The sequence below is a fragment of the Tamandua tetradactyla genome, chromosome 3, assembly GCF_023851605.1.
Source record: "Tamandua tetradactyla isolate mTamTet1 chromosome 3, mTamTet1.pri, whole genome shotgun sequence".
NCBI classification, from domain to species: domain Eukaryota; kingdom Metazoa; phylum Chordata; class Mammalia; order Pilosa; family Myrmecophagidae; genus Tamandua; species Tamandua tetradactyla.
Window position 1 is genome coordinate 146,561,429 of NC_135329.1, and position 19,006 is coordinate 146,580,434.

At 34.5% G+C, this 19,006-nt stretch overlaps 2 protein-coding genes across 6 annotated transcripts in view; one reads left to right on the top strand and one right to left on the bottom strand.

Annotated features, from left to right (window-relative positions):
* Positions 1–9,142, top strand: part of SCRN3 (secernin 3) — a 65,549-nt gene extending 56,407 nt beyond the window's left edge. For 2 of the 3 annotated variants that reach the window (XM_077154187.1, XM_077154186.1), the window contains 2 exons: positions 253–430; positions 7,584–9,142. In XM_077154187.1, the coding sequence (XP_077010302.1) occupies positions 253–430; positions 7,584–7,754 (349 nt within the window). In that variant the 3' untranslated portion in view covers positions 7,755–9,142. Of the gene's footprint in view, positions 1–252; positions 437–7,583 lie in introns of those variants that run through there. The other variant, XM_077154188.1, reaches the window with a different exon arrangement.
* A 1,475-nt stretch (positions 9,143–10,617) lies between these two features.
* Positions 10,618–19,006, bottom strand: part of GPR155 (G protein-coupled receptor 155) — a 45,476-nt gene continuing 37,087 nt past the window's right edge. For 2 of the 3 annotated variants that reach the window (XM_077154183.1, XM_077154184.1), the window contains exons 13-16: positions 18,129–18,224; positions 17,140–17,204; positions 15,307–15,444; positions 10,618–12,828 (exon numbers count right to left, since the gene is read on the bottom strand). In XM_077154183.1, the coding sequence (XP_077010298.1) occupies positions 12,531–12,828; positions 15,307–15,444; positions 17,140–17,204; positions 18,129–18,224 (597 nt within the window). In that variant the 3' untranslated portion in view covers positions 10,618–12,530. Of the gene's footprint in view, positions 12,882–15,306; positions 15,445–17,139; positions 17,205–18,128; positions 18,225–19,006 lie in introns of all 3 variants that reach the window. The other variant, XM_077154185.1, reaches the window with a different exon arrangement.

Here is a 19,006-nt window from a genome sequence, read left to right on the forward strand (position 1 = left end):
CAGTTTATGTGCCAGGCGTCTGTTAGGTACATGGGAATAGACAACTAAATAACAGTGTGGTACCTTTCCGTGAAGGAGATGCCAATGTACTAGGAAAGACAGGCATGAGTAAAACTAGTGTGATAAGAACAAATTAGCATATAGCATCATTAATAGAACCTTCTAACTAGAGGGAATCTTGGAAAACTTAGAATAATGCTGAATATTTTTTATATCCTCACATGCCAATTTAATAAAAACTTTTTCTTCTAGATCTGTTTTCAAGCCTTTCATATTCATGCCAAATATCTCACAACTAATAGACACTGTTTCACTGACTTTTGAGTCTGACGATCCAGTTAAAAAGAAGCATTTTCAGAGCAAGCCTGACAGAAGACACCCACTCTACCAAAAACATCAACAGGCACTGGAAATAATAAATAATGATGAGGTATGATTAGTTCATATTCTCTGTTATATTATTAAAATACTTTAGAAGTGTTTTCTGATATTTTAAACTCTGGAATTTCAGCTTTCTTTCCTCCCTCATAAAAAATATGTTTAAAAATAGATGTTCAGGGCAGTGCGATGGTGGCTCAGTGGCAGAATTCTTGCATGCCATGCCAGAGACCCGAGTTGAATTCCTGGTGCCTGCCCACACCAAAAAAAAAAAAAAAAAAGATGTTCAAGGTGGTGCAAGGGTAGTTCAGTGGTAGAATTCTCGCCTGCTGTGTGGGAAACCCAGGTTATATTCCCTGCTGTTACACTCCCCACCCACACACCCCCCAGAAATAAACTTCAACAAATGATGGTGCTGCAATAACAGGATACGCACATGGAAAAAGAATGAAATGTGAGCCCCACAATACAGCATTCAAAAAAAAAAAAAGATGTTCAGACTATAGTAGAGCCATATTTTTGTTCTTTTCTGTAAAAATGCTTTTTAAATTTTTGGTAAAAAATCTCTATATATAATATAAAATTTTCCATTTTAAACATTTTTAAATATACACTTGGGTGGCATTAATTCCATTCACAATTTTGTACATCACCAAACTTTTTAATTACTCCAAACAGAAACTCTGCACCCATTAAATAATTACTCCCCATTCTTTCTTCCCTCAATCTGGTAACTTCTAATCTACTTTCTATCTCTGAATTTTCTTATTCTAGATATTTCCTATAAGTAGAATCATACATTACTTGTCCTTTTGTATCTGACTTATTTTACTCAACATGATATCTTCAGGGTTCATCCATGTTGCAGCATGTATTATCACTTCATTCCTTTTTATGATTGAATAATATTCCATCATATGGATATACAATGTTGTGTTTATCCATTCATTGGTTAATGGACACTTGAGTGATTTCCACCTTTTGGTCACTTCGAATAATGCTACTGTGAATATCGATTATCTGTTTTAAGTCCCTGCTTTCAGTTATTTTGGGTATATACTTCAGAGTGGAATTGCAAGATCACATGGTAGTTCTATGTTTAATTTTTTTTGAAGAACTGCCAAACTGTTTTCCAAAGCAGCTATACTATTTTACATTCCTACCAACAATGCACAAGAGTCCCAAATTCTCCATATCCTTGCCACCCTAAGTAGGTGTAAAATGGTATCTTATTATGGTTTTGATTTGCATTTCCCTAATGACTAATGATGTTGAACATCTTTTCAGGTGCTTATTGGCCATTTGTGTATCTTCTTTGGATAAAAGATCTTCACCCATTTTTTAAATGGGTAGTTTGCCTTTTTATTGTTGAATTGTAGGAGTTCTTTATGTATGCTGGATATTACAAGTATTTTTTCTCATTTTTTGGGTTGCCTTTTCACTCTCTTGATGGTGTCCTTTGATGTACACAAGCTTTTACTTTTAATGAAGTCGAATGTATCTATTCTTCTTTTGTTTCCTGTGCTTTTGGTATCATTTTTTTTTAAGATTTTAAATTCTTTATTCTTTCATGCAGTGCATGATACATTAATTTTTTCATCATATAGGTGTGCATTTATCATCACAATTGACTTTTTTTCTTTTTTGTGAAAAATGACCTATGTAAAAAAGCAGTAAATTTCAAACACATCACAACAATTAGTTGCAGAACTATTTCAGAGTTTGGTATGAGTTACAGTTCCCCAATTTTAGGTTTTACTCCTAACTGCTCTAAGATACTGGAGATTAAAAGAAATATCAATATCATGATTCAGCAGTCATACTCATTTGTTAGACCCTACCTTCTCTGTATAACTCCACCATCACCTGTGATCTTTCTCCCACTCTTTAGGGTTATTTGGATTATGCCCATTCTAGGTTTTTCATGTTGGAAGGGGCTGTCAATAATATGGAATGGGGGATGGAACTAGTTGATGTCTGGAGAGGCTGGGCCTTCTAGGTTTCAGGACTTATCTGGTCCAGGGACCCATCTAGACGTTGTAGGTTTCTGGAAAGTTACCCTAGTGCATGGAACCTTTGTAGAATCTTATATATGCCCTAAGTTTTGATTGGTAGGATGGTTTTGATTGAGGTTTGGCAAGCTATGATAGGAAGCATTGTCCAACGGAAGCATGCCTGAGAGTGACTTCCAGAGTAGCCTCTCAGCTCTATTTGAACTCTCTCAGCCACTGATACCTTATTTGTTCCAGTTTTTTTCCCCCTTTTGGTCAGGATGGCATTGTTGATCCCATGGTGCCAGGGCCAGTCTCATCCCTGGGAGTTATCTCCCACACTGCCAGGGAGAGTTACACCTCTGAATGTCATATACCACATAGTGGGGAGAGCAATAATTTCGCTTTCAGAGTTGGGCCTAGAGAGAGAGGCCACATCTGAGCAACAAAAGAGGTTGTCTGGAAGTAACTCTTAGGCATACCTATAGGTAGGCTAAGCTTTTCCGCTACATACATAAGCTTCACAAGACCAAGCCTTAAGATCAAGGGCTTGGCCTATTGATTTGGGTGTCCCTAATGTTTGATACAGTATCAGTGGTTTCCCTGGTGGTAAAGTTTAATAGTTCGATATTTTTTCTCCTATTCCTCAGAGGACTTTGCCAATACTTTTTGATTATCTGTTTAATACACTCTGGGATGTATCCAGGCATTACATAAAGCTATTCAGGATAAAGGCTCTCATTCTTGTTCTCGGTTCCCTGTGTTTGGATTCTTTAAATGATCTATCCAGACAGGTTGTGTTAGATTATGTGCTACAGAAAATTTAGATTCTGGACAAAATAAACCTTTCTTCCTATAATCTCAAAGAGTAGATAAGGTTCTAAAGTACAGACAGTGTCTTCCTTACTCCTGTATTTTGAATTACCTTAATCCCAAGAATGATCAGCTTCCTTCTTATCTCTAAATACCAGGTTATACATATATAAAGCAGCCTCTCAAAATCCGGAAATAATAATTACCACTCTGGACTAAATGTGACTGTCATAAAAGCCTACAATTTAAGCCCCTGTTTTCTTATAAGTATTTTTGAAATGAGACCATAAAATGTTTGCTCTCTTGTTTCTGGCTTATTTTGCCTCACCAAATGTCCCACAGGTTCATTCACAGTGTTTCATGCCCCACAACTTCATTCCTTTTTGTAGCAGCACAATATTTGATCATATGTATACACCATCATTTGCCAATCCATTTCTCAGTCAGTACATCCTTTAGCCACCTCCATTCAGTGGACATCATGAATACTGTCCAAAGCCAACAGTACATCAACACTCAATTTTAGATACTTTCCCAAGATATCTAATAACACTCTCACCAAATGGGAAATAACAAACCTCCCCTTAACTCTTGTTCCTCCCCCCCATCATTTACCCCTAGTGTTGCTGTGGTACTGTTGATGTTTTCCTGTTGCCTATAGCATGAAATAGCAGTTTTCCCCTTATATCTGAACTTATACACTCTTTGTTCAAGATTCATAACTTTGAAGTAGTTCATACAAGAACTTATTTATATAATTTATATTTAATTATAACTATAAATAGTGTTAATTGGTGGGTCTATCGTTCTATACATCCCCTTTCAGTCATGTTCACCTGAATATGGTAATATTACTTATAGACTCACTAGTGAATCACCTTCACTTCTTTCTAGCCCCTTACATTAAAGTTCAACCTCATTAGCTAACCGTTCACCCATCTCTAGCTTTTGTGTATCTCTAGGTCCCTTATATTCTGTACTATAAGCCTCTGATTTTATCTCTACCATGGTCATAAAAGTAGAATCATACAGAATCTGTCCTTTTGTGTCTGGTTTATTTCATTCAGCATTATGTCCTCAAGGCTTTCCATCTTGTCATGTGCTTCAGGACATTATTTTGTCTTACTGCTGCATAATATTCCATTGTATGTATGTAACACATTTTGTTAATCCACTCATCTTTTGATGGGCACTTGGATTGTTTCCATGTTTTGGCAATTGTGAATAATGCTGCTACGAACATCAGTGTGCAAATGTTTCTTTGTGTCACTGCTTTCAGTGACACAAAGTATATACTGGGTATATACCGAGTAGTAGTATTGTCAGGTCATAGGGCAACTCGATATTTAGTTTCCTAAGGAACCGCCAAGCTGTCTTCCATAGTGGCTGTTGGTATCATTTGTTTTTTTTTCAGTTTCCAAATGGTTATTTTATCAGATTGTTTGAACATTAAATTTATCCTTGTTTGCAATCCAAAATAGTTACCTGAAATTTACTGTTTTGCTAATGTGTATGTATATTTTCTTTTACTGTGTATTTGTTTCCTAAACTCTTTGGCACAATTTTCTGGGGGCACTCAGACTGCCACACACGATACAAATCAGGAGATTTTCTTTTGTGCTGCCAATTCTGAGCATTAAAATTTTGTTTTGTTTGGGTGGTGGCTTTTGTTTTTTAAGTCTGCATTCTTTATTTATAACAATTGTATTTTTATTTTTTCTATATTCTCTAACTCCAGAGTTTTCTCCCCTCCCCCTATTCTGCATTCACAGTTGAACCATATTATTAGGAAAGACGCCTTGATGAAAGTATCAGGATGGCAGCGCTGATAATTTGTCAATGTTATCCCTAAAAGATAGTAATTAAAAAACAAAACACCCCCCAAAAACCTAAAGAGTGTCTTTCCTTTTTTTTTTTTTTAAACATATCTTGTGCTGCATCAGTAGACAGAACTTCAGTTAGTTTTATGAAATGCAATGTCTTAACCACCCTGCCCCCATTTTTTTTCTGGGAAAAAAAGAAACTGCAGTGACTTGAAGTTGAGAATGTAGATACCGCCTCACTCATACACACTCATTCTCAGACTGAAAAGAATCCCTCACCCTCCTTTTAGCCAGCACACGTACCGTACCATGTGGCAAAGGTACACCGAAGGTGGGCTTGAGACACAGGCTCCATCTTTCTCATCAGTAGCAAAGGCCAAATGTTGGTATCATTTTTTAAATAAATATTTTTATTGTGATATCTTTATGCACCATAGTCCATCCAAAGTATACAGTTGGTTCACAATATCATCACATAGTTGTGTATTTATTTTCATGATCATTTTTAGAACATTTGCATCACTCCAGGAAAAGAAATAGAAAGACAAAAGAAAACACCCCATACATCTCATACTCCCTACCCCTCCCTCTCATTGACCGCTAGTATTGCAGTCTACCCAGTCCCCCCCCAATTATTTATTTTTTTGTCCATATTTTTTTATTCATCTATCCTGGTATCATATTTAAGAAGTCATTGCCAAGTTCAAGGCCATGAAGATTTTGCTCCTATGTTATCTTATAAGAGTCTTATAGTTTAGCTCTGAAAGTCTTTGATCCATTTTTATTTGATTTTTATATATGGTGTGCAGTGAGGATCTAACTTCATTCTTTTTCCAGTGATTATCCCAGCACCACGTTTTGAAGAAACTGTTCATTCCTTATTGAATAGTCTTGGCACCCTTGTCAAAAATCAATTGGCCACAGATGGTTTATTTCTGGGCTCTCAATTCTATTCCATTATTCTATATGCTTGTCCTTATGCTAGTACCACACTGTTCTGATTATTGTAGCAACACAGTAAGTTTTGAAATTAGGAAGTGTAAGTCCTCCAACTTTGTTCTTCTTTTTCATGGTTATTTTGGCTAATCTGGGTCCCTTGAAATTCCATGTGAATTTTAGGATGGCCTTTTCTATTTAGGATGGTATTTCTATTGCAAAAAATACTTCTGGGATTGTATTATTTCTTGACCTTTGGTTGAGAATAAGCGTGTTGAATACTTTAGAGAAATTTTGTATAGTAAACAGAACTATAATGCTTTCTTGAGCACTGACTATACCAAGCACCATTGATGATGTCGTTAGTGTATTGCTTTATTTACTCTTCACAACCACTTTAATGAGGAATGTACTATTATTATCATCATTGTACCCATAAGGAAACAAGAGCTTGCTTAGTATATATCCCACACTAAAAATAACACAGCGGTTGCAGGGCAGTTAACCTGGTTTCTTACATAATGCTCTTTTTTTAAAAAAATATTTTTATTGATAAACCTTCACACACATACATTCCATACATGGTGTACAGTTGGTGGCTCACAATATCATCACATAGTTGTGTATTCATCACCATGATCATTTTTTTAAAACATCTGAGGTACTTCCCTTCAACCACTCCAATGCACCATAAACTAAAAAGGGCTGTCTATATAATGCGTAAGAATAACCTCCAGGATAACCTCTCGACTCAAAAATCTCTCAGCCACTGAAAACTTTATTGTGTCTCATTTCTTTCTTCCCCCTTTTGGTCAAGAACACTATCTCAATCCCTTGATGCCAGGTCCTGGCTCATATCAGAAGTCCTGTCCCATATTACCAGGGAGATATACACCCCTGGAAGTCAAGTCCCATGTAGTGAGGAGGGCAGTGAGTTCACCGGCCGAGTTGATGTCAAGAGAGGCCACATCTCAGCAACAAAACAGGTTCTCTAGGGGTGACTCTTAGGCCTACTTTTAAGTAGGCTTAGCCTATCCTTTGCAAGTATAAGTCTCATAGGGGCGAACTCCAAGATTGAGGGCTTGGTCTGTTGATTTGGCCATCCCCACTGCTTGCAAGAATATCAGAAATTCTCCAAATGGGAAAGTTTAATATTTCCTCTTTTCCCCCCAGTCCCCCAGGGGACCTTGCAAATACTTCATTCACTGCCCACATTACTCTGGAATATATTGGGGCACCACACTAACCTGGACAAACCAACAAAATCTCATGCCCTATTCAAGATTCCATTACATAATGTTCTTACTTATACAGCCAAGCCGGGTTTTAATTGAAGGTGACTGTGGACTTAAAATAATAATGATTTGGAGTTATAAAAAATGATATATATATATTCATTATTTTAAAAGGTAAGGCTTATAGGAGTGCAACATATCATCAGAAATCTCATCTCCAGAAAAATGTACTTATTCTGGCATGTACACACATACACACATATAGAGGTAGACAAATTATTGTACAGTATCTGTGTTTTTGGCCCCACCCCTCCCACCCTCATGGTCATACTCGTGTGTGTGTGTGTGTGCATGTGTGTGTGCGTGCACGCACATGTGTATTTATTTCTACTTTTTTAATTATTCAGGAAAAAGCCAAAACAATTTTGGATGACATGAGGAAACTGGAGAAAGGAGTATTCAAAGAGATGGAATCAATCCTTCAAAATAAGCAGCTTGATATGGATAAGGTTGTTAATCTCTTTACTCAGTGTACAAAAGATGAAATTAGAATTTATTTGTCAAATATTAGTTCTTAGCAATCATATAAACGGTAAATAATCTTCCTTAAAGTTAGATTCTGTTGCATTGGTAAATGATATAAACCTTACTTGAGCAGATCTGATTTTTTTTAAATAGAATTCAAGTGATTTCTTGACTATGAAAACTATTCATACTCTTGCTTAAATATTGGGAAGGAAAACGACATTGAAATTGAGTGTATATATATATATATATATATATATATATATATATATATATCATGGAATAGTCAGGTAGTAGACTTGTGTTTATTTTTCCTTTGGCCACTATAATAATTTTTGTCCCTGAAATTAAATATTTAATTCTGCATAATGCATGAAAAATTAAAATAATAAAAACATTAAAATGATGTTAAAAAGTGAATGAACTTGGAGAATTTCAGTTAAGAACAGAAGCCATCAGGAAATAGAAATGTGGTAGATATTGGGTAATTGGAGTTGAAGGGATACAGATTGTACAGCAGGACTCATTGTAAAAATTCAGAAATGAATAGCACAATACTACCTAATTGTAGCACAAAAATGTTAGTACACTGAATGAAGCTGAATGTGAGATGATAGAGGGAGGAGGGCTGGGGGCACAAATGAAACCAGAAGGAAAGATAAACGATAAAGACTGAGATGATATAATCTAGCAATGCCTAGAGTGTACAGTGATAGTAACTAAATGTACAAATTAAAAAATGTTTGTTTTTGCATGAGGAAGAACAAAGAAATGTCACTATTGAAGGGTGTTGAAAATAGATGGCCATTCATATTTTAAAACTTTATGAGACTAAAGCAAAAAATGTTTATTTGGTGCAAAATTTTTATTTCGACTAGTGCATTTCCTAATATAACTTATATGGACAGTTTAATTGCACACCATAAGTACATGAAACCTTGAATAGGGCATGAGATTTTGTAGGTTTGTTCAGAGTGATGCCCCAATAAATCCCAGAGTGATTTGAACAGTGAATAAAAAAGTAAGATATCACCTTTTTAGTTAAGGTGTATTGGAGAGGCTAGAGGAAAGTGCCTGAAACTATAGAGCTGTGTTCCAGTAGTCATGTTTTTGAAGATGATTGTATAATGATATAGCTTTCGCAATGTGACTGTGTGATTGTGAAAACCTTGTTCTGATGCTTTTATCTACAGTAGGACAGATAAGTAAAAAATATGGATTAAAAATAAATAAATAGGGGGAACAAATGTTAAAATAAATTGGGTAGAGGGAAATAACTAGTGGTCAGTGAGAGGGAGGGGTAAGGTTCTCTTTTTTGTATGAAGTTTTTTCTTTTCTTTCTTTTTCTGGAGTGACGCAGATGTTCTAAGAAATGATCATATGTAAAAATGTTCATGTTTGTATGTTTGATTTTAGCAATAAAAATTGTTTAAAAATTAAATGATGGATTTATGTTTGGATTTAAAAATCTAAAGTCTGGATTTATGTTTATTATAACTATGTAATACCCTCAAGTAAGTCTCTCAGTTATATAGAGAAAACAGATTCTTCTTTAGTAATGAAATATATTGTCTTAAGTAGTGAGTTATGTGTGCTTTAGGCAAATTTAACCACTCACAAGAAAATTTTCTGGATTTCTACATTGAGTCTTCATCATTATAGTGTATTAATTTTGCTAATGCACTTTTACTAAACTTGGAGATATTCTTTAAGACTTGGCTGACAAGCATTTTGAGGGGCCATCTCAAAATAGAATTTATCTGGGAGATTAGAGGATAAGACAACCATGATGTTAGAAGATACTGCTTCTGCATCTCAAATCTCTCTCATCTTTTACTTTTGTTCTCCTGGTGAAAACAGAAACAGGAATGGAAAAGTGTCAGTGAAATAGTGTATCATTATTAGTGTATTATTAGTATCAATGAGTATTGTCTGCCCAAAGTTTATAAAACTTTGTTAAAGCTGCACAGAGCTTAGCAAGTAAGACAAAATTGCAGATAAAAAACAACACAGATATCTAACTCAGAATTTCTAAGACATGTCAGTTTTTGGTATTTTGTTACATTATCATATTTATTTTCTCTATCATTGCAGTTAAGATTCTAATGAAGAAATTAGTCAGTTATATTTAAAGAGTGCACAGAAAGTATTTTTTTAAGTTTTCACATAAAAAACATAATCTGCCTGTTATTGCTCATATCCAATACAGGGTTGCCATTACAAAGGAAAAGATGTCTAACTCAGGTACTTAGTTGATTCTGAGTTTGCCTTACTTATGGTTCAATGAAATTCTCCCCAAATCATAAAGACCCCTGGACAATCCCCTTACTCTTCCTCTTCTCTTTTTCTCTCTTTCAATAGATGAGAGTGCTTTATTAAAAATTCAGGTCTGATCACAAATTCTTCTCCTAAACCTTGTTGTTCTTAGAATAAAGACTCAGTCCTTCACTAATACCAACAAGGTCCTGCAGAACTATTCTGTTTACAATCTTATTGCACTTTTCCCAGTTGTTTCTTGGATTTCAACTGTACCTTATTCTTTAAATATTGAAGGCTGAGCACTAACTAGGCATAGAATTATTCATTGAGAGCTAAGAAAAGAAAATTTGATCATAATGATGATTAGTATGAAAGGAGTGGGTTTTAATCAAAATTCTATCAGATCATTTTTGCAGTTGTGACCCTGCATATTAAAAATTATGAAATGTGTAAAAAGGACTTTAGCACTATATTCACTCATTCATAAAAAGTATTTTCTGAATGCATAATTGGGTAAGGCACTGCACAGAGTTCACAGGGTCATGAAGAATAGAACAATTTCAGGAAACCCATTTAGAAAACATTGAGAAATGATAGAAAAGACTGTGAAGATGGCCTCTGCATTATTCAGTTGACTCAAAGAAAAGAGGTTGGCAGTAAAGTTAAAATGGCTATTTTATTGAGAAACTTGCTTTGTCAGTGGCAAAGTAACAGTTACAAATATTTTCATTTAATAAAATTAGCCTATACTTAATTCTAAAAACATTTCTTAAAAGCTTTCATTATATGAAACTGCGAAGCATTCTGATCTGATCTAGGTTTTTGTTTTTAATGTTTCCCATGGAAAAAAGAGGCTGCAGATTCCCTTGTGCATAAAACAGAACATATGTAGTATGACTTGTTTACAAACAAAGCAGTTTTTCTGTTTGAGTTTGAGTTGCTGCATGCATGGGAATGAATATCTCTGTCATGTAACTATAAAAGTCGCCTGGCACAGCAACAAAGCTTTTACACTTACTCCTGAGTGTTCAGAGTCATAATGTGGTCGTGTTTTTTTAAAAAAGTTCCTCAGCGAGACAATTCTGCTTAAAAACATCCCCATTCCTGAACCAAATCAAAACTTAAAACTCAAATAGTTTAATACTCTGCCAAAGTATAATTTACTCGTTAAATACACTAGTCTTTCATGCAGGTTTTTTTTTTTTAATTACATATATGTTGCATTAAAAGGGCAATGACTGCGTGGGGCAAGGGTAGTGCAGTGGTAGAATTCTCACTTGCCATGCAGGAGACCCAGGTTCGATTTCTGGACCATGCACCTCCAAAAAAAAAAAAACAAAAAACAAAAAAACCAAAAACTTCTTTGTGGTTCAGTGATAAAATCCTTGCCTTGCATGTGGGAGACCCAGCTTCAATGCCCGGACAATGAACCTCTCCCCATGAAAAAAAAGGGCAATAACACTAGCCCTATAAACTCTTTTCTATTTGGCTTTTACTTATGAGACACTGAAAGTAGAAGATAATTAAATAAATATTTGAATCATGTTTAATTAGGCACAGACACTTAATAATTAAGTAGAAATTCAAAGGTCATGTGAGTGGGATTAAGACGAGGTAATGTAAGTTTTAAGTAGTCTAAACTCATTTTAATTCACTTAATATAAAACTTATTTGTGGCCAATATTAATTTTTCAATTTATAGATTTTTTTTAAATACATGGGCCCTTAGAGACTAAATTCTAAATGTAACAGTAGAATATTAAGCTTGGAATTTTAAAGTCTTGGCTTGAACTGTATAATTTTTTTTAATGGCAGGGAATAGGATAATAGGGTTATCGTTCTGTACTATGATGCTTTGTGCAAACACTAGAAATGATATATCACATGGTGGTAATTTGTTGAGAAAATTTAAACAATCCACTCAAATTATCATTGGTAGTACAAAAGTTAAAGATCATACTATACTTCTGTTGAAGGACTGTAGAAATGATAATATTTATGGAGTTCTTATTCCCTTCCTAATGGCTCAGATTAGTATTTTGGATTGAAAAACAAGAAAAAATGAACCTTAAAAAAATAATAAGCTTCTAGTTTTCAAATGAGTCCCATTTGTCAAGGAAATGGGAAAAATAAAAAGAACAAGAAGGCCTCTTATTAGAATAATTAAAATCCTTTTTTTTAGGAGGTGCTATCAATAAGTGCAAAGTTATCATAATTTAAGGTTTATTTACTGCCAGCAGTACACCTGCCAAATCTGGCGATTTAAAGGCGTGGTTAATTGGATGTTGATTTTGAAATTATAATAAATAATTGCAGAAAGCAGTGATTTTTAAATGTTGGCATAATTAGTATTTTTTATAGTAGTTATTATATTCATTATCAGAACTTTAAATTTTGATTTGATATTCTCTTTTTCTTGTCAGCTTTCTATGTGTTACATATACATGAAATCATTACTTGTCAAATTCCTTCAGTTTACGAAGAGAAAAATGAGGCTCAGAGAGTTTATGACTTGCCCAAGGTCACACAGATCTGGGGCAGACTTCATGTGGGGGTCTCTCCTTCATAACTTAGGATTTAGGGGAAAGTGAGTATGGAGATGAATGCTCAATTTCTTTATATCTTTCCTGTTGAGGGATGCTTGCATTAATAGCAGGACTCTGTTCAGGACTCTTCTGAAGAAATCTGTAAAACAAGTACTCATCCCGAAATTCATATTCGTTGGTAATATGTTGGATGACTCCCCCTTGTACCAGTCTGTCTCCATATATCACAGCTTCACCACGGTCAGAGGCAAGGCCAACTTCAATTAGCCAGTTCACCAGGTCACAGCCACAGAAGGTCCCAGCAGAAGTCTTTGTACCACACCTGTATGTCAAAGGAATGATTCACCTATATGTTCTGTAAATCTGGTATCAGCACTGCATAATGGAGGACAAGCAAGGAAAAACAGAAGGAAACAAGGAAAGACGGCATGATAATTAAAAAATATGGCAGAAATGACATCGTTTTGAATATAAAGGGTTTGTTAACTTGCCTGACCCTAGAGAGACCTGCTGGAGAAAAAAATAAGCCAGTAATACTAGTGAAAACAGAGAAGCTTCAACAACAATTGCAGAAACACAACAGGTAATATAAATGTATCTACAAAGATGTATTTACAGTTTCATACTCTTTTATGATCAGATCTGTTCTACAGACAGCTGATATGTATTTTATAACATTTAATACTCCTAGTTTTAATAAGTAATTTAATTTTCTAGGAAATTTTTAAAATATTTTTACAAACTCTTAATTGACTATTTTTTAGTAAACTACTCAAATCAAATTTTATATTTTCAGGGCGACCACTGTGGCTCACCAGGCAGAATTCTCTCCTGTCATGCCAGAGACCTGGGTTCAATTTCTGGTGCCTGCCCATGCATAAAAAAACAAACAAACAAACCTAAACCTGAAATTTTGTATTTTCAGCTTATCATAGTGCCTGCAAGTAGCCTTTTTTCTTGCCCTTAGCAACCAAGGCAATCATACTAATGTGCTTGTTAGGAATTTGCTTCATTTGGAAGCAAGGAAAAAGTAAGTGAGATCTGTTTTGCTACACTAAGATTTTAAAAATATACTTTGATTATGAATCTACCTCTTGATTATTTAAAATTTGTCTTCCTGATGCAAATGTAAGGTTCCTTAAGTGTGAGTAAATAAACAAGGGAAAGAGAAATGTGAAAGTACAATGAAATAAATTCTGTACATTTTCATATAAATATGCAATAGATGACACGAATCTGTCCACAAGTATCAGTCAAGCTTTAAAACCTGAGGTGGTTGATATTAGGAGGCAGTAGATGAAGATCAAGATAAAATGAGAAATAAGTGACAAAAATTTGAAAGCATTCAACTATAAATGAATATACATTAGTTTCACACAAAAATTAGAAAAGAGGTTAATATATACATGAACTTTTTTCTCAAATACATAAAATCATAATATTTTAACATCAGTATTCCAGTTAGTGATGATGTCTTAATTTATTCTTTGCAACTACATCACTTTCAACAAAAGCCTGAATATTGCAACCTATTGCTGCACCTTCTTCCTGATTGTTGATTTTTAATTTATAGCCCAGTACTTTCTATACTAGGCACCAACTGAATACTTCTTGTTTCAAGACTGTGATCAGGCAGCTATAAGATCATACATAGCAGCATGGCCACCAGCTGGCCTCTTCCACCACCTGGGACTAGGGCTGCTCAGCAGCCCTGACAGTGACAAGAACTCTGCTTCCTGAGGGTCTGCAATCACAGTGTGCTGAAAGGACCTTACATAGAGTCCCTTTTTTTTTAATTTTAAAAAGCAGTTTCAAATTGTTGATACTATTTCATAGATGGTACCTTGAAATAATTTTTCTAGGCCCTTTGACAGTGGGAAACTAACATCTTTTCATAATTTACCATGTACCAGGAACTATGCTAGGACCTTTACATAAATTTTGTCATCTTATCTATCCCTGAAAGCCAGATGGTTTAAGGAGGAAAACAAAGATTTAAAGAAGTGAATTTGGTCAGTGTCACACAGCTTATAAGTAGCAGATACAGGAGTTGAATTTAGGATTATCTGCACCCAGTGAGTCCCCTTACCATTCTCTATAACAAACTACCTTCTGCTTATGTTGACATATATATATGTTAAATAAACGGAATATTATATGTAAGCAAATCATCCTGAAAGGTAATTTGCATAAGTTTTCAAAATTTCACTTAAGATATAAAAGTTATTTGGCTTTAAAGTTTTGTTTTTCTCTTTCTTTAGTGACAACAAAGAATACTGGCACTGTAACACTTGTATTATTCAGGGTTCATCATTTCCTGCTGCATATGCCATACCTTAAGGATTAGAAGAATAAATATGTCACAGACTGAAGATTAAGAGGCAAAAAAGAGAACAGAAAATTGAGACAGAAAATTCATTTCATTTTCTTGACATCATTAGGAATGAGATAACATGCCATTAGGAGATAGGGAATATAAAATAACTTCTAAATCCAATGTATCCCAAAGTTTTTTGAGAGACATTAATGGCCAACCTGATGTGAATGTTAATATATTTTGATTCATTCTAAAGTTTTCATATTATTGGAAATCAGAAATCACATGTTTAAAAGCAAAGTGATCTAGCTCATTTACATGGTTTCTAAATTAAAAACTGACCCATAGCTATTTTACATATATATGAAATTAATAATCATGTAAATCAGTCACAACCATGTTACTTAGCCTGTTACAAATCCAAAGTATATTTAATTGTCTAATAATATAATTATATGAATCCTGAACTGGCAATTTGCTTACCTTCTTTCCTTGACAATGTTTCGGATACATAGGTCACGGTGATAATGGATAAACTGTTGACAGGTCATTTTTATTTCCTCAGGAACAGGAGAAACTCTGTTTTCTGCTGTTTCTTTATTGTTCCACAGGAATTCAAGTCTGAAAACGAAAATTTAAGGGGCCCATTTTTTTTCATTTATTTTTTTAAATATCAAAAAAACACCAAACACAAACATTGCTATTTTGATCATTCCATTCTACATATATAATCAGTAATTCAAAATATCATCACATAGTTGCATATTCGTCATCATGATCATTTCTTGGAACATTTGCATCTACTCAGAAAAAGAAATAAAACGAAAACAGAAAAAAAACTTATACATACCATACCCCTTACCCCTCCCTTTCATTGATCACTAGCATTTCAAACTAAATTTATTTTAACATTTGTTCTAAGGGGACCATTCTTAAGGAAAGAAATAAAAGCACTCAGGGAAAACCTTCCCCTCCCTGCCTCTTCCCTGCTCTAAAATGGCCAATCCAAAGTTGTCACTCACCAAAGTTGTCATCTGTAACACTCAGACATCATTAGTCTCTAAAGCAGAAACATACTGAGTCTGCATTCAGTTTCCTGTTCAAAGCAGGGTGGGGGTGAAGTGGGGACTTGACCATTTCAGAAACCCTCCAGACATGTTTGACCCATTTCAGTTTCTACCAAAAAAAGGATTTCCTATTTTACATTCTACTTTTTGAAATTCAAGGATGATTTATAGTGATAAGATATTGCATGTAATCATTTTCTGTTTTCAGTACTAGAGGGAAATATTGGGATGTGGTGTACAGAAGTTCTCTTTCTACCAGCCCAGACAATAGAGCTATTGACTATTCTATCTGATAAGATTATAAAACTGATAATTGATCATTCATAACTAAGGTTCAATGACTTTCCTAGTTCACTGACTCTTATTCCTCATGAAAAGACTATCTCAAGCAAAAACATCTTAATAATGATTAATAAAAATAGAAATAGTGTAGGGTGGAAAGGAGCGAGGATAGGAGGAGGAAAGGAGGGGAGAAGGCCAGTTACCACTGATTAGGTGCTTTCTATGTGTCAGGCTACTTGAAGCAGTTTAATCCATTTAATCTTCATAAACAACCCTATTGTTATCCCCACCATACTTAGAGAGGTTAAGTATAGCTGGTAAATTGCTATTCCTCAGCACTCACAAAATTTTCTAAATTATAAAGTACTTTCGTATAGTTGGTAGGACAAATTCCATTAGCACCTATAGTTTCTACTCATTCTGATTTTGAAAATAAATGAGAAAATACAAGGATTTCCACTCATGCCTCTTTCTACCATCCCCAAGTTGGAATATTCCCACTTCATTATATTTCCAAGGAAATCTATGATCTGAATTCAAAGAAACCCTTCATCAAGCTAATATAAAACCAAAAATTTAGAAAGAAGAAAACTTGGGGTTTTATTTAAGTTGTCAGTATGCTAGAAATAGGAATCTCATTGTCAAAGGAGAGAGACAATCAAATGTAGACCTCTGGGGCCACGTACTACATCCATTTCTAAATATATTTTCAAGTTCCATTTTATTTTATGTAGTTAATGCCATAGATGGAAGTCAGCATCCATCAATTCTTGTTAAAATGCAAATTACAACACTGGATATATAATAGTTCTAAACAATTATTAAAACAAATATTGGAATAAACAGGTAATATTTCTATGACATTTAATGGTCTCCTAGCAGTTACTGAAGGTTTAAAATATCAGTATCTTAATAGAATCACTTTTTCATCACCTTTGCTGAGATAGGAAATTCAAACTCATTTTACCTTCTTTTGAAAGGTAGGATGATTAAATGTTTGTCCAACCCAAAGATTCCAAAGGAAATAAACCCCTATGGAAGAAAACAAAGTTTATTTTCTAAAGCGAAATATAAAATGTCAAGATAGAGAGAAATTAAGAAGCCACCAAATTTAGTTCTTGAGGAAACAAACTTGCAGTGATTCCAGCAACACTGTAAATGAAACAAACAAGGCGGGCCCTTTAAACTTCAGTGCACTGAGGCAAGTATGATTTTCTGCCTCTTCCCAGTCATTCTGTTCTACCATTTAAGACAGATAATACAAACCAGTGCTGAGCAACTTCATTTGCCTGGCAGCTTACTGAAGAAAAATGAAAACATTTATGGGCCATAATCTTGTTTTTTTCCCTTTTTAAAAGAAATTAAATATCTCCAACTATGCTTAAATATTTAAAATTATTTCTTCTGTTAAAACTTCAGAAATTACACAGTTGTTGCAAAGTTTAGATGGCACATAATGGACTCTCAAGGAATAAGAGCTACTATCCCTGGCCGAAATTTTAGTTATATACCAGATGATTTAAAAAAATATTTAAGGACCTTATTTTTCAAGAAACATCAAAGTACAAATGTAATGATGTTCCTAGATTTAAGTGGCTAAAGACTCAGAGATGGTAAGTCATTTCCCCCAAAGTGAGTTATTAAAACCACAATAAAGTTTTAAAATAACCTAGGACATCTTGTCCATGCTTACATTATCATTCTTTATCTCAAAATCAAAGCAAAGAACTATTTGGCATTTCTGATTGAAATACTTAGTATACATTCTGATGACTTTAACCAATATAATAATTCATCTTCTACTAGGAGATAGCAGCTGTCAGCTGCCATTCATACCACCAGCTGGCAAACAAACTGAACCCTCTGATTTAAAAGAAAACAACATCTGCACCCCTACCCCTCAATCAACCCGTCCAGGAAAACAAAAACTCCTCAAAGTTCTCAGTAAGTAAATACCTGGCCAAAGTTAAACACAGCACAGAAAAACTGTAACTCAACATATAGTCTTCCAGGCTCTTGATTGAATAGCCACCATAAACAACTGGAAAGGTTCTGTAAAGGAAGGGAAAAATAGTACTTTAAAATGAAGTAAGCTAATCATTTCTCTCCATCCAGAGCACAGCACAATAACTTATCTACTTAATAGTTTGGGGTGGGGGGCAGGGCAGGAGTGGAGACTAAGGGAAAAGAGAGTATATGCTTTGTCTTTTGAAGAAGAGATTTGAACCTCTCATCTTGACAGATGCAATCAAACAGCATCTATTCTGACTGGAATTGAAGCAAGAAGAAATAAGCCATAATACAGAAGCTTACATAATATATCAGGTCTGCTGACTAGTATAAGACAGAAATGATTTTAAAAATAGCTCCACACAATGAAAATAATCACATCACTAAACAGCAATTCTTGGCAGCATTTTGTACTTTCTAATTTTTGTTCTTAAACAGCAGTTAAAATGGTGTTGGCTGTATCACAGTACATAAAGAGCATCCCAGTATGAAAAGGGTTCCTTCATAGTTTACATGGTCCGTCTCTTTACCCCCAGGCAAATTATATTTAAGCCAGATCAAGAATTATATAATAACAACTGATACATCACAAAAGATGTCGTACAACTAATATTTTAAAACCCTTTAATAATCAAAGAAATTCATTTAAAAATTGTGTTATATTTTACCTATAAAATTATTAAATTAAAAAACAATTTATAGGGTGGGACATGGTGGCTCAGCATGCAGAGTTCTCGCCTGCCATGCCAGAGACCTGAGTTCGATTCCCGGTGCCTGCCCATGTAAAAAAAAAAAAAAAGCTATTATAATATTCAAAGCTGTTG